Source organism: Sprattus sprattus (genome assembly GCF_963457725.1).
Source record: "Sprattus sprattus genome assembly, chromosome: 13".
Lineage (NCBI taxonomy): Eukaryota > Metazoa > Chordata > Actinopteri > Clupeiformes > Clupeidae > Sprattus > Sprattus sprattus.
Genome location: NC_137911.1, coordinates 17,061,227 through 17,075,239, shown reverse-complemented (window position 1 = coordinate 17,075,239; position 14,013 = coordinate 17,061,227). Strand labels below are relative to the sequence as shown.

At 41.3% G+C, this 14,013-nt stretch overlaps 1 protein-coding gene across 1 annotated transcript in view; it reads left to right on the top strand.

Annotated features, from left to right (window-relative positions):
* nrxn3a (neurexin 3a) overlaps nt 1–14,013 on the top strand; it is a gene marked incomplete at its 3' end in the record, with an annotated part of 265,845 nt that overhangs the window by 210,004 nt on the left and 41,828 nt on the right. Inside the window, exon 13 of the mRNA XM_080849565.1 lies at nt 701–882. Within this exon, the coding sequence (XP_080705691.1) occupies nt 701–882 (182 nt within the window). The remainder of the gene's footprint in view (nt 1–700; nt 883–14,013) is intronic.

Genomic DNA, 14,013 nt, shown 5'->3' with positions numbered 1-14,013 from the left:
TTCATCGGCCTAGTGGCCTTTTGCATCATTAGGATTATTTAAGGTGTGACAGTTGAGAAAAAAAGGCCAAATGTATCACATAATGTCTGTGCCTAACCATGCACACAGTGGAAACATTTAGAGTTTGTACCATTTTAATTAACATTTGTGTTTTGTATGTATTAACAATAAAGTAAACTATCTAAGTCAGCAGTCAAAACTATTCCTGTCACAGTGGGTGTTAAAAAAAACACCTTATTAAGGTGGTTTGGCTAGACCACTTCTAGTGTCCCTTCTGCCAGTCAAGGCAATTCGAAATGTCATTAGGTAGGAACCAAAATAAATGTTCTGGGTTTTCCGGCGGGCGCTTCTCTGTTTCGGACAGACCATCTAGCAGAGGCCACAAACTCTTTAACAAGTTGGTAATCCTCAAGTATCTCTTCTCAGTGACCCACAGTTGGTGCACCAACTGTTGGTCACCAACTTTGTTGAAGTTCGTGTAATCAGTTGTTTGTATGTTTGTGTGCGCTAGTGGTCGCTAATATGGGGTAATAGTGTGCCGTTCGTGTGCGGTTGCACCACAACTGTCACAAAGATATACATATTAAATAGTTTCTTTCTTTAATGAAAAATTGCCCAAATGCGAAATGAACCTGGGCCCTTGGTCTTTAGCACTCATGATGTGCTCATGATATGTCCCTTCTTTTATGTGTCTCTACAGCTGGAACCACATACATCTTTGGCAGAGGAGGAGGCCTGATCATGTTCGCCTGGCCAGCCAATGAGAGGCCCAGCACGCGCACAGACAGACTGACAGTGGGGTTCAGCACGTCGCTGAAAGATGGCATCCTGGTGCGCATAGACAGCGCAGAGGGGCTTGGAGACTACATCATGCTCCATATTGTGAGTACAAACATCAACAATTTTTAAGTGGTGGGCTCTTCTGTTTGGACTGTTTAGACCACAGAGTTATAGGGAGAGGAATGGAGTCCAAACAGGGTGTACCGGTAATTATAATATATGTATTACATGTTTTGTGCAATATTTGATCATTCCATGATCATGAACAGTTGCATGCATAATTAATCAGAATCAGCATCAGAATCAGAATGGTCACACTTTCTGTGGATGGCCTCCTGCAGACTATCTTCAGATGCTCAGATTATGAACAAACTATCCGTTGAAACTCTGCTAACTACAATTTATGGTTAAGGTTAGGGCTAGGGGTTGGGTTGGGTTTGGTTAAGGTGAAAGACTGAATTTGAATTTCAAGCTAACAAGCTATCAAAGTCTCTTTAGGCAGACTATTCAAATAAAGCATTACCGGCAAAATTATAATTTTAACACCTGCAGACATAATTATTGGTATGAATAGCATGTTCAAGTCGATTCTACTCTCCGTTAGTTCTACTGCATCTGATGCTCGGATACAGTGTGTGTGTTGTCAATCGAGGCTTTCAGGAAAGTATTTTTTATTTTATTTTTTTGCAATCAAAGTAGTAATTGACAGACATCAGGGAAAGCTGGTCTGAAAAAGAAAATACATTGTATATGTGTGGTGAAAACACAAAGACTTGAAGACTAGCAAATGAAAGGGTATGTGTTGCTGTGTCATCACAATACTTTCTTAAACCATTAGTCGGCTCGGTGTCGGCTTCCACTCTATATGATTATGAAGCATGAGCCTTCAGGTGACTCCCAGTGTGTCTCGGCATCAACCTGCCAGCACGTGGAAGAGATGTGTCAACAGAACACAAACGGTGTTTAACATTCACAGCGCTACCTCTGCACTCAGAAGAACATAGCTTTCACAGAGTGTAAACTGCTCAGGGGCGGCGTGTGTGTGTGTGTGTGTGTTTTTGTGTCTGTGAGAATATGTGCGTGGTGTGTGTGTATATGTGTGTCTGCCTGTGTCTATGTGTGCATATGCCAGTGACTGTATACTATGTGTGTGTGTGAGCATTTGCGTGAGCGTGTGTGTCTGTGTGTGTGTGAGAGATTCTATTTCCTCTGCCGTTCCTGGGCTTATTAATAATTAACCTGTGCGCTCTGAAGTCTCTCACACAGAGCACAGGGAGCAGGCATGTGCTGATTTCTCTGAGGTCCTCTCTTCCATCCACTTCAAGGAAACGTGTCACAATCAATAAGAGCTAAACTCCCCACTGAAAGTGCATCTTTATTAACAGCATGCTGGGCAAGAAGCAAAGTAGCTACATTATTAACTGCTAGTTTGACTAGTTGGCTTGTGTATGTTATTTGTTTAGACTCCATTAGTGTACCTATAAATAAGATTAGACTAGCTTCAGAATAACTAGTAACCATTAGAGTTTGGCCCTGTGTGAGTGACTGTTTAGCAGTTGGTAAGAGGTTGTGGACAGCTAATTGAGAGAGTTAGGGGGCAGCTGTAGCTGATTAGTATTTCAGTTTAGTTTGTAGACTTGTCTTATATAGGCTAATAAAATTAAATGTTCCTGAGTTCACCTGCTGTGAACGCATGTAAATTGTATCTAGCAAATTTGATTGCCATGTTTGCCATAGCCATAGAAGTGACTTAAAAAGCTGATTCCATAACTGGATGCCTTGGGAGGACATCTTAGGTATCTTTTTAGACATCTTGTACATGGTTATTGCAGTAGGACCACATTACGTAATGAATCATGACGGATCAAGTCTGGGAGCATATTTCTGCATTAATATATTCAGAAACGCTATGGCTGTTGCCAGCAAGAGATCGGCACATCTTTATCTTCTTCTCTTTCTGTAATCTCTCAAATGTAATGCTGTATGCATAAATAATCGGTTCTGACCTAATTGAAATCAAAGAACAGACTTTTTTTTTTCTTTCAGATTAAAAAGTACTCCCCCATACGCATTTGCACCAATTGAGAACATTAAGATTTGATCTTTGACAGGTGACTGTGCTTCTGTTCTTTCATAAGCTCTCACCGTGTATGACCATGGCGGCAATGTCTCATCTGATTAGGCTTGTTCATAAAAGAACGACCTTGTATTTTAATGGGCCAGAGAGAGAGAGAGAGAGAAAGAGAGAAGAGTGAGAGAGTGGAAGGCAGAGAGAGAAGGAGAGTGAGAAGGGCAGAGGTACAGCCAGAAAGAGAGGAAGCGAGAGGGGGGATGATGGGGGAACAGAAAGAGAGAGAAAGAACATAGAGCGATAGAGACAGGTTGAGGTATAGAGTGAGTTGTCGCGTGCAGGAGAGAAGGGAGGACAGGGAAAAGGAGATGGAGCAAGGGAAAGAAAAGGAGAGCAGAAGAGAGAAAGAGAGGGAGGAAGACAGAGAAAGCGAGAGAGTGAGAAGTAGTAGTCCAGGGCAGGGATCCCTCTGTAGTCCTCTCCACTGTTCTCCATCTGTCCACTGGTTTTATGGGGGCTCTCAACCCCTCTCCTCTGGGACCCCTGTGATATCTGTGCAGGCAGAGAGGCCAAGGGCACCTGACCGTCCCTCAACTCCCCCCCTCCCTCCCTGCTGCCCCTGTCCAGCTTGACTTTACTACTTTACTGCCATTGAGAGAGGAATTGCCCACCAAGCAGCAGCTGTCACTGGACCAGTACCACGCCAGATCAGGGCCAGATGTGAGCATGAGTGTGTGTGTGTGTGTTTGTGTGTATGTGTGTGTGTGGGCACGAGAGGAGCCAGATGCTCTCTGGAGTTGTGGCTCCTGCCAATGATTGGGTGGAATCTGGAGCGCCAATTTGGGCTGATGAGAATGGAGTGGAACGTGTTACGTGTGTGACAGTGTGCCAGTTTCCTACAGCTCCATTTAGATCCTTCATTTGTGCAGGCAGATGCCTGTGGTGAACGTGATGAACATTGTTTACCAGAGGGACACGGATGGATATTCATGCAGCTTAGGTGATGTTGGAAAGGTATGTAAGGGTGTGAGGTTTTGCTGAGTATCTCATTTTTTTCTTTGGAGTGCAAGACTGGCAGGCCACACTTTCTCCTTGAACTAAATATAAAATTATTGGACAGGCAGTGTACTTGTGTTGAGGCTTATTATTGCGTAAGATGTACTTGGGGTAAGGGTTAGTCATATATTTGATGATATGCACTGGCAGGCGTACTTTAAAATAACCCAAATTATGACCCAAACAATCATCAATGATTTCTGAGGAGTTAGGCTGGTTTGGCATACAGTTCTGAGAATGACCTTTTGTTTACAATACCACTGTAGGTCCATGAGGTTAATGAGGTTTCCGATCTGCCCTCCCCCTGAATGTCCTTTGATATATTTCTCACTTAAAAATCCTAACGTAATTAATTCTATGTTTAGATCTCAAATGATTTTCTGCAGTTCTTTTGAAAGAAAAAATGCCTTTAAAAACTACTACTGTAGTGTAAGCACTTCCTGTGTTTGTCCTGAGTCATTCTGTTTGGCCATCACCAAAACTGCATGAGTGTCAGCTTATTTAGGGATAGGTGAGCAGGTAAACCACGGTCAGATGGTTGATGTATTGGAAGGAGAAGAACACGGCCACAACCGAAACAGTTGAACCCTTGTGGGGGTTTATTGAAGTCTTTATTACTTCAAATACGTAGTTGTTGTAGGTAATTGTGTGCTGTAACAATAAAGAGCACAAACATTTACTTCATGCAGTTTTTGCACATATCACACCTATTTACAACTCATGAATAAGTAATACATAAGAGTAAATTACTGTAAAGCTTAAGACAGTATAATACATCAAAATAAATTCATAAAGAATAAATGTGCACATTGCATTAAATACATATACACAACCCGCAGGTCATCAGTAGCCCTGTTAACATAACTAGTTTACAACATAAACAATTGCAAATACTCGCGGCTACCTATAGTCACATGCCTAGCACACGCCTAAAGATTCAAACTGATGACTACATGGAGAGTGGCGGTCAATGGCATGGCAAATGTGTAATGAGCGATCTCGCCACCTGCATAGCACAAGCATACCATCGCCAGGTAAAGAGCTTAACTGAGAGAAAAATAATGACATACGTAATGATAAACTGATGTTTATAAGATGCACACAGGGATCGTGGAGGCAGACCATGATGGCAATTAGCAGGTGAGGAAGTGAGTGAGGCTTTTGTACAGCCACCCTGGAATTTAATAGAAATTCCATACTCGAAGAAGAATCAGAAGAGTCTGTCATCCTCTTGTTAAAAGTATGACCTTAATGCTGCACTGTTTAAAATAAATGTCTATGTTCATTGAAAGTATCAGAATACTGTATTCTTTTTATATGAATTTCAGAAATGGATATCTGTCTCTTAACAGGAAGACACAACAGGAAGACACAAAAGAACCACATGACGCTCAAGTGGTTGGACATTGTAGCTGAAAGATTTTTTTTTTTACTAAAAAGACAAACACACTGGGGACCTTTGGGTCTTTTTACTCTTAAGATCTCTGACAGGCGGTCATTTGTTGAGGGGAAAAGGGTGATGGCAGACCAGATTGTTCCCAACCTCCCACGAGCTTTTGGTGTCAGAGAGGCACGGACGTCTCCTTGAGCTGGGGCGGAGCGTGCCATTTCCGCTGGTAAACGTCCACTCTTTGACCTTTCTGACAAGGAGGCGCAAAGGACCCTGTGGGAACAACTTGTAGGACGAGGTTCCAAACCAAAGTAAAATGTCACATCCTGTGCCCTTCAAATAGGCCACCTGCAAAATGGCAGCCTTTGTTGAGGAGTTTACAAACCAAACACTGAGACACGTGTTGTAAATGCCTGAAACAGGAGTGACTTGAAAAAAAACGGAATGGTGTGCAGTCAATGCATTTGCGTCTGTGTTGGAATTTCTATGACAAACTAGCAAACAGCGAATGTATCGGAATGATGAATTGGAATTTTAACAAGGGAGAGAGAACAGAGGTATCACACACAAAGTGTGTTAGTTTGTGTGTGTGTGTGTGTGTGTGTGTGTGTGTGTGTGTGTGTGTGTGTGTGTGTGTGTGTGTGTGTGTGTGTGAGTGTGTATATGTGTGTGTGTGTGTGTGGTCGGAGAGAGTATGTCCACCTGTGTGTGTGTGTGTGTGTGTGTGTGTTTGTGTGTGTGTGTGTGTGTGTAAGTGTGTAATTATGTCCACCTCTGTGTGAGTGTGTGTGTGTGTGTACTCAGCATGCCATCTGTTTGTGGACCCTCTTGCCAGGGATCCTCCACTGGTAGGAGGGGAAGGAGATGACAGGGAGGATAGGTCTGCTGTGGCTCAGATGAAGACTAATGACACAGCTCAGCACATTCACGGGAATGCTTCTCTCCGCTCTCACTTCCAGCAAACTAATTGGGAAAAGTTTCAAACAACAAAGACAGTTAAACATTTTTAATCACTTTGTCCTTTTCAATTCCTTTTCTCTCAGTCTCTCCATCTCCCCCTCTCTCTTCCTCTTCCTCAGCCTCTCTCTCCCTCCTAGCGTAACTCTCCTGCTCAGTTCTGCATATGCTCAAGTCTGCTCCCCGATCATTACCAGCAAATGTCTTTATTCCTACTGCTGCACAGCATGTGCTTGGGCGTAATTAGAGTACAAACTAAATGCATCTACAGATTGGCTCTTGTACGCACAGTGCACAGAGTTTCACTTGTACACGGGTGGTCAGCACATATCAATTTAGAATAAAATACTCATTTAAGTGCTTTGTTTGGTTTCAGGGAAGCACTGGTAATGTACACAGCTTGGAGTAGAAATTATTTTCAATGAGGTTTAGTCATTTAATAACTAGACAATTATAGTAGATTTAGTAGGTAATGCTTGCCACAGCATAACAGTGTCTGAATTATCCGAATTTTCAATCAGAAATCAGTATCAAAAATATAATGATTTATGCTACATGGGTGACAAAGTTAGATTATTTATCATATTCATGTAATTAGAATCAATAAAGTATCTATCAATCCTCTATCATTTTATAAATAAGTAAAACATATATTATAATGCATGTTACCTTATGCTATAATGATTTTTTTTAATCAACATGTTTGGAGGCTTATTTATGTCAAACAACATGACAATTTTAATAACATAATAATTTAAAGATAACAATAATGCTGAAGTAGTGCTGTCTGCAAAGTTTTCCTAGCTTTTGCAGGCTAGTCAGTGCAGTGGTCAGTGCTCATCCTGGTATGTCAGCGTGAGGTTAAGTGATGGAATCACTAAAGCTGGCAAGCTGAGTGAAGCTGGAATCATTAGCGCTTGGCTCCGCACATATCGACTGCAGGGCCAGGGGGATGAATGGCTCCGTCACGGGGAGTCTCCTCCACCCAAACGTGTTGACTGAAATCCTATAAGAGGGAATGATCTAAGTGTACAGCAAATCGATGGGCTTGATCTCTTTTAATCAGAGCCCGGCATAACTACACATCGCGCGGTGATTTCCTGCTCCGCCGACACACCTGGCCTCCACTCTCAAGTCGGCTCTGGCGACAGGAAAACTCCACCGACACTTTGATTTACTCGGAGAGCACTTCAATTAGAAATGGCTTCCTCAATTACCCCTGCTTGTTTCACTTACTGGGTCAAGGCTAGAAACCTACTGCTCTTACACAGAACACCATCTATGGGTGAATCGGGTGTAAGTCAACCATTACATCACTTTGTAAGGCATAGCTTGGTTTTAATCCATTTTACACACCTTTTCTTCTCACCAGATGCTCAGTGATAATTAAATCAGGACTGCACAGATCCTTCCAAAATAGTGTTATTTATCATTATGCCCCAGATAGCAGATTTGTAATGACTCCCTCTTCTCCTGGACTCCATCAAATATTATCATACTCATACATAAATACTGGAATTAAAATACTGTGTGGTTATTCTAGGACATCCATCGCTACACACACATCTTCGATTCAATTAGTTATGTAAAATATAGACAAGGAAAGGTGGCAAAAGCAATGAACCTGTTTATTACTTTAGTATTTGTTGACATCCCTTGGAAGAAGCAATAACGAGCGCTCAAGTCAGTGGTAGTGGAAATTAATACACAGATAACTGGAAGCTGTTTAATTCAGTGCAATAAAAACGGTTGGTTTGTTTTGCAAAAAGTTTTAACTTTATTCTTACTCTTGCAGTGCATGAGTCAATGTGCAGTACAAAAACGTAGTTAATGAATCTGTTTATTCCAACAAAGTTTAGCCTCAGAATTTCTACAAGTTATGTGGCTATCTTTCCGCTGTCTTTCCCGTCTCCTTTGCCGCAGTGTTCTGAATGGTAACGCTCTTATAGGCCTACAGAATTAGCAATAAATAAACAAATAGCATAAAAGATTCCCCATCGGTGTTCATCTGGGCAGAAAGCTTTAGGGGTTTAATTATGTGTGTGTCTATTTGGGTCAGGGTGTGAGGTGTACTTGATGTCTACTTGAGGGGAGTTTAATATGTGTGAAGCATAAGGAAAGAGGTCTATCTAAATATCTAGATATGGTATGAATGCCAAGCAAGAGGGGTTCTAGCTGATCATCTAAATGCTAATATGCCTGGCTCCAAACATCTTGTCGTGGTTGTAAACAAAAGCCAACACTCAAGTCTAATGGCCCTGGTGTGTCTGAGACTACGTGTTAAGGATCAACTAGTATGGCTTGGTATGTGAAACCAACAAATACCCCTATTTGTCATGGGCGTGGACAGGATGTGAGCGTTTAAATATAATTGGTATTTTTCTCTCTCTCTCTTATTCCTGAGGATCCCACTTTAATCCCTGTAACAGCTAATTTATGAATAACTTCCAAAAGGATTTGTTTGTGTGTTTTTGTGGTGGGAATTTCTAAATATTTGCAAGACATTTTGCTGAAATTTCTGACTAGCATTGAATTTGCCACGGAATTGCGAAAAAAATTGGATGGGCTGGTTAGCCACTAATTCTAGGTGAAGCCACTTATACTATATGAAGACTGTACCATCACTGCTCCCTGTGAGACTTAGAGACTTGCTTTGCATCTGTAGTCACTGAGATGCTAGTAACTCAAAATTAGCCCCTTGTGCTCATCTGGTGAAGTGTATTTAATTTAGTTCAATTCAGTGAGCTTTTTTGGCTTGACAGAACTTTTGCATTGCCAAAGAAAACATCTTAGACACAGTAAGTACCAAGTGTAGATAGATAGATAGATACTTGATTGATTGATTGATTGATCCCAAGTGAACCCCTTGGAATAAATTACATATGGTACATGCATGCACATGAACACACACAAACACACACACATTCACTCTATAGATACACATACAACATACTCCCACACACTCAAAAACAAAAAGCACGCCAAACCCTACCCCTCCCAACTATATTAGTGAAATCAGATGAAGTTTCAACTTTCATGGTGCCCACTCTAAACGTCTGTGCTGAGCCAGCTCTACCCTGCCCTACGCTGCGGGTCTCTGATGGCTGTGTGCCCTGACTGGAATGGTGAAACACATCCACCCCCTGAGATGGTTCGGATCCATGGGTTATGGCTTGTTAAACTGACGCATGGCGGAAAGCACATGGAACAAAGCCATGTTTGAAATGGAACGCATTTCTGGAAGCAGAGAGCAAGAGGAAAAGAACAGAGGCCCGGGAAGGTCATACTGAACCTCTTAAGGCCTGCTTATGGATTCCCCCTGATCCTATTCCGTTTGGAAAATGCAAACATATAAACAAGAGAAAACCCAATGCTTCCTGTAAGTTTCTTTTAAGTAGGCTTGAATGTCATCTGATCAGTTTTTACACACATGCACGCACACAATCACCTTCTATTAACATTGTGTTGACATTGATCGACAGAGGCAGACATCTCCAGAAGATTTTCTCAGTTTATGGAAGATTTCGTTGCCATGAGTATTTAGCATTCTACCGTAACAATGATTCAGAGAAATATGTCATGAAAACAAGATGTTTCATGCTAATTATTGCGACCCCTCATTTCTGCTGCAGATAATGGCGCTTTTGGCAGGAATCTGTGAGATGTTTGGATCTCTCCTAATCTATTAGGGATGTCTGGCAATCCAACTGGCCAAAATTTACATCCTGTCTGTGATGAGGTCCTGGCTCCCATTTTAATCTCTTTCTCAGTGGTCATCCAGAGAACAGACCAATCGATTCATCCCTTCAGAGAAACACAAACAGGCATGTACACATAGAAACACACACACACACTCTCTCCCTCTCTCTCTCTCCCCCTCTCACTGTCATGTCCCATTCTCTTCCACTCAATGCAAACACAAACATGCACAACACTGTTGATTTCTAGATCAATATAATTACACAACAACATCAACAATTATACCCATGCCCATTCTCCCAGTGCTCGTCAGTCTCAAGGCCCTTGATGTATTCTTTATGTAAGAAGATACTCAGGAAACTCAGGCTGAAACACAAAAAGCTGTCCTGTTCCCCCTGAGTCAGATGCTTGTATGCAGCACCCACCCAAGGCGTCATTATGTCTCTGATTTCTTTAAAAGTGAAGAAAGGTGCAATTCTCTTCCCTGCCACGTCCCTCATGGCCATTGTACTGTAAGCCCATTGTGATGTGATATTGTTGTTATAGTCATTATTTTCTTATTTTCTCATCACATGCAAGGCAATGCCTGTATATTGTATTAGTGCATTTGTTGTTTTACTCTGTGATCTCTCTCTCTGATCTCTCGCTGTATCTCTCTCTCTTTTTCTCTCTCTGATCTCTCGCTCTCTTTCCCTCTGTTCTGTACTTTTATGTGTTTGGAGAAGAGGTTTTAGCTGCACAGCACAGAAAGTTCCTTCCTGAGTAATTTAGCATTCTTGACACGCAGACTGTAATTGTGTACGTTTGGAGAGGGGTGAAAATTGCAGTCAGACTGTTTCTCCCCCTGCATTTCAGTAACCATAGGTCTGCAGAAATCAGCTCAGTAATGTGTTCACTTACAGTGACTATAGGTCTGCAGAAATCAGCTCAGTAATGTGTTCACAAACTCACTTGGGTTCACTCCCAATACTACCTTGAAATGAGGGCAGAGATCTGCATCATTTGGAGGTGTCCTATGACATTCAGCCAAAGAGGATCAAACTATCTCCTTTAGGAGGACTTTGTTTGCACATAGAACCATACAGTCCTACTCTGATTCATAAGATGGCTCTTACAGCAACAATCCATGCTGATTTATTTCAAAACATTCAATTTTTTACACGTAGTAAGTTTCAATAACTACATACCATTACATATCGACATTCAAGGAGCAAAGATGAGACGTCGTTGTGTGGTGAGAACTGATAGAAAATCGCACTGCCAGCGCCGCCGGTGGGGAGAGGCCATTTTTTTTTCAAATCTTTATTTATTGGTGGCACCAATAAATAAAGGGCTACGCTCTTGCGGCTAGTTTTAGCGCTCTTTATAACGCCCAAAGTATCAAATAATGATGCAAATGTGCTAATATGGTGAAGTAAATGTCAATATCATAAAGATTGTCTTATCCAGAATATTTCCATTTTGATGCCCTAATGTTGCACAGGGTGCCTTTAAGAATCTGATTAAATACTTTTGCATGTTTTCATAACTCCTCAAACTCCTACATTCCAATAATATCCAGAAAGCTGCGTCATTCCTAGCCTCAGTGCAGGCTTTCACAACCACTAGGCTCTAAATGATGATTTTGTGTTATTATGCCCCTGTCTTACATAAAAGCATCAATCATCTCTTTGAATAATCCTGATATCAAACATATGCTCCTCTACATTGCTCTTTATATATCCTGTCCCCAATACAATCACTTTCAACTCTGTTAGTTGTTGTTGAGATGGTCAGATGGTTGTTTCTGTCACAAAAAAAATATATATACTGTATATCTCAGTGTTTATTTGCCAGGTTCTGCCATAAGACCTGCACCCGGTCGTTTGGATATAAATAAAAGCAGGTGGGCTGGAGGTGGCGAAGTACAGTGATTTCAATGATTGAGGCTAGCAGTGTGTTATCATTTACATTCATTAAGTAATCAGAGCAGGGTAAATCAGACCTGCTATGTTATGTGACGTGATTACCATTTTTTTTTTATAGAGGAAAAGAAAGAAAACTGTTGTTGAGTGGACAGAAGTCGATGATTGTATCACGCTACCGCAAAATGTCTCACTACCACTGCTTTTTTTTTAAATGGTGACTTTAAGTTGTCATTTAAATCTCTTGGGGTCCGGTGAAAAAAAACACTTTTGAATATCTTTTGTACTTTGGAAAATCACAGTGTAAATTTTGTCCAGGCACAGAAAATTGCCGATGATGAAGTGGTGCCATGCTTTTCGAGGTTGCAGGTAGTTACTGTCACAGTGGAAAATGTTCAATCTGTCTAAGAGGGCGAACATTTTCTTCTCCCCTGGAGATCATAACTACAGGCCTAATTCAGTCCATTACTCAAAGAAAGTGCCTTTGCTATAATAACTTAGGCACTGTTTCTAAAGACAGCCAAAAGAGCTTAGAAGTTGGCATAGTCCCTCTGTGCACACAGGGTGAGGGATAGAGCATGGTGCTAGGTAGGAGCATTAGGACCTGCCACCAGCCGCTACATACAAAAGATGAAGGAAACGGGACTGGATATGTTGTGCGGTGTGCACTAATCTGTTCAGTTCAGCAGGATTGCCTGTCTTGTATCTGTATCTGTGTACGGCTGAATACAACACCGATTTTGTTTCAAGAGTGTCACAAATCCTGGTGTGCCATTGCAGACTCAACTGTTGGATACACAATAGTAGATTCTTAATGACATTTGCATGAACAGTACAGTGGGTTTTGCCTTGTTTTGAGTGGTTGAAGTATTCCAATAAGAAAGAAATATTTAAACAAAGAGCTCTTCCATGAATCAGCTAAAAAAGTGAAATAAACAGCTGTGAAGTAATTCTTTGTACAGTAAACCTTAAAATAAAAGTGCATGTTTGTATCATCTCCTTAACTCTTCAGCCTCTTTAGCCTAAGACATCATGAAATTAGACTGTAAAAAGTGAGATTATGCTTCAGCTTGAAACAAGCCACCACAAACCTTGTGCTTCTCTCTTGAGTATTGTGCTCAGTGAAGAAGTTCGTCCTACTGGTGGTTGTCCTACTGGTGTGCAGCAGGTGTGTCTCTAGTAATCCAGCCCTCTTCTATCTAGACTCTTTAGGGGGAAATGTTCTCTCCAACAGTGATGTATCTGAATACGTTATTTGGGAAAGCATAAATAATGGGACAGAAATAGATTTCTTTCTACTATTCAGAAAAAAAGTTGTCTCGATGATTGACATGTCTGTGCATCAGCTATTATGTTTCTTCAAATCGATTCACATCATCGTGGAAGGCCACAAGATAAAGATGCCCATTTTGTTTGCAACATAGGACTTTAATATTACTAACTAGTCATTTAATTTACTCTACATTATTGAAAAGTGATCGCTATATTCTGTTGTCGCCCCCACCAAGTCAACACACAGCAATAGGCTGAGAGCTGACACTTACTGGCCATCACTCAGGGAAATGTTTAAATCTAGAAGGAGGACATTGATACTGAAATGCTTAAAGGGGTATATGTTGGCTGAAGATTTTTGGCTTGTATATATTCCTCTTGGTTTTGGCAGCTTTGGCTCCACTGTGAATCCTGAAACTGAACAGATCTAAACAATGAACCATGCAGTAGCAATGAGTTGGCTTACCCTTTCTTACCATTTACATGTAATCATTTGGCATATTTACTCAAACAAGCTCACAGTGCAGGTCAGGTTTACATCTCACCAGTGTGAGTTATCCATGGGAACTGTGCTCATTCCTGGGTGTGGTTAGGATAGCTCTACACCAAATGAGCAACATTATCATTTAAACCTCCTCTTTGTCTTTCAAACAAGAATCTTACAGATTTCTTGGATAGCTTCAGGCCTGTCTGGTTGGGTGCCATTTGGCTTAAATACATCCTTTACAGCTCTCAAAGAGCAGAATAGCTTAGATCATTCCAACAAGATGTGACTCTTGCCAACTGATTAGTCAGCCATTTTGACTCCCCTTTTTGACTGCTTAAATAGAAAATGGCAAGACTACATGTACTTTGACAGTGCCAAATATGTCTCTGATAACCCT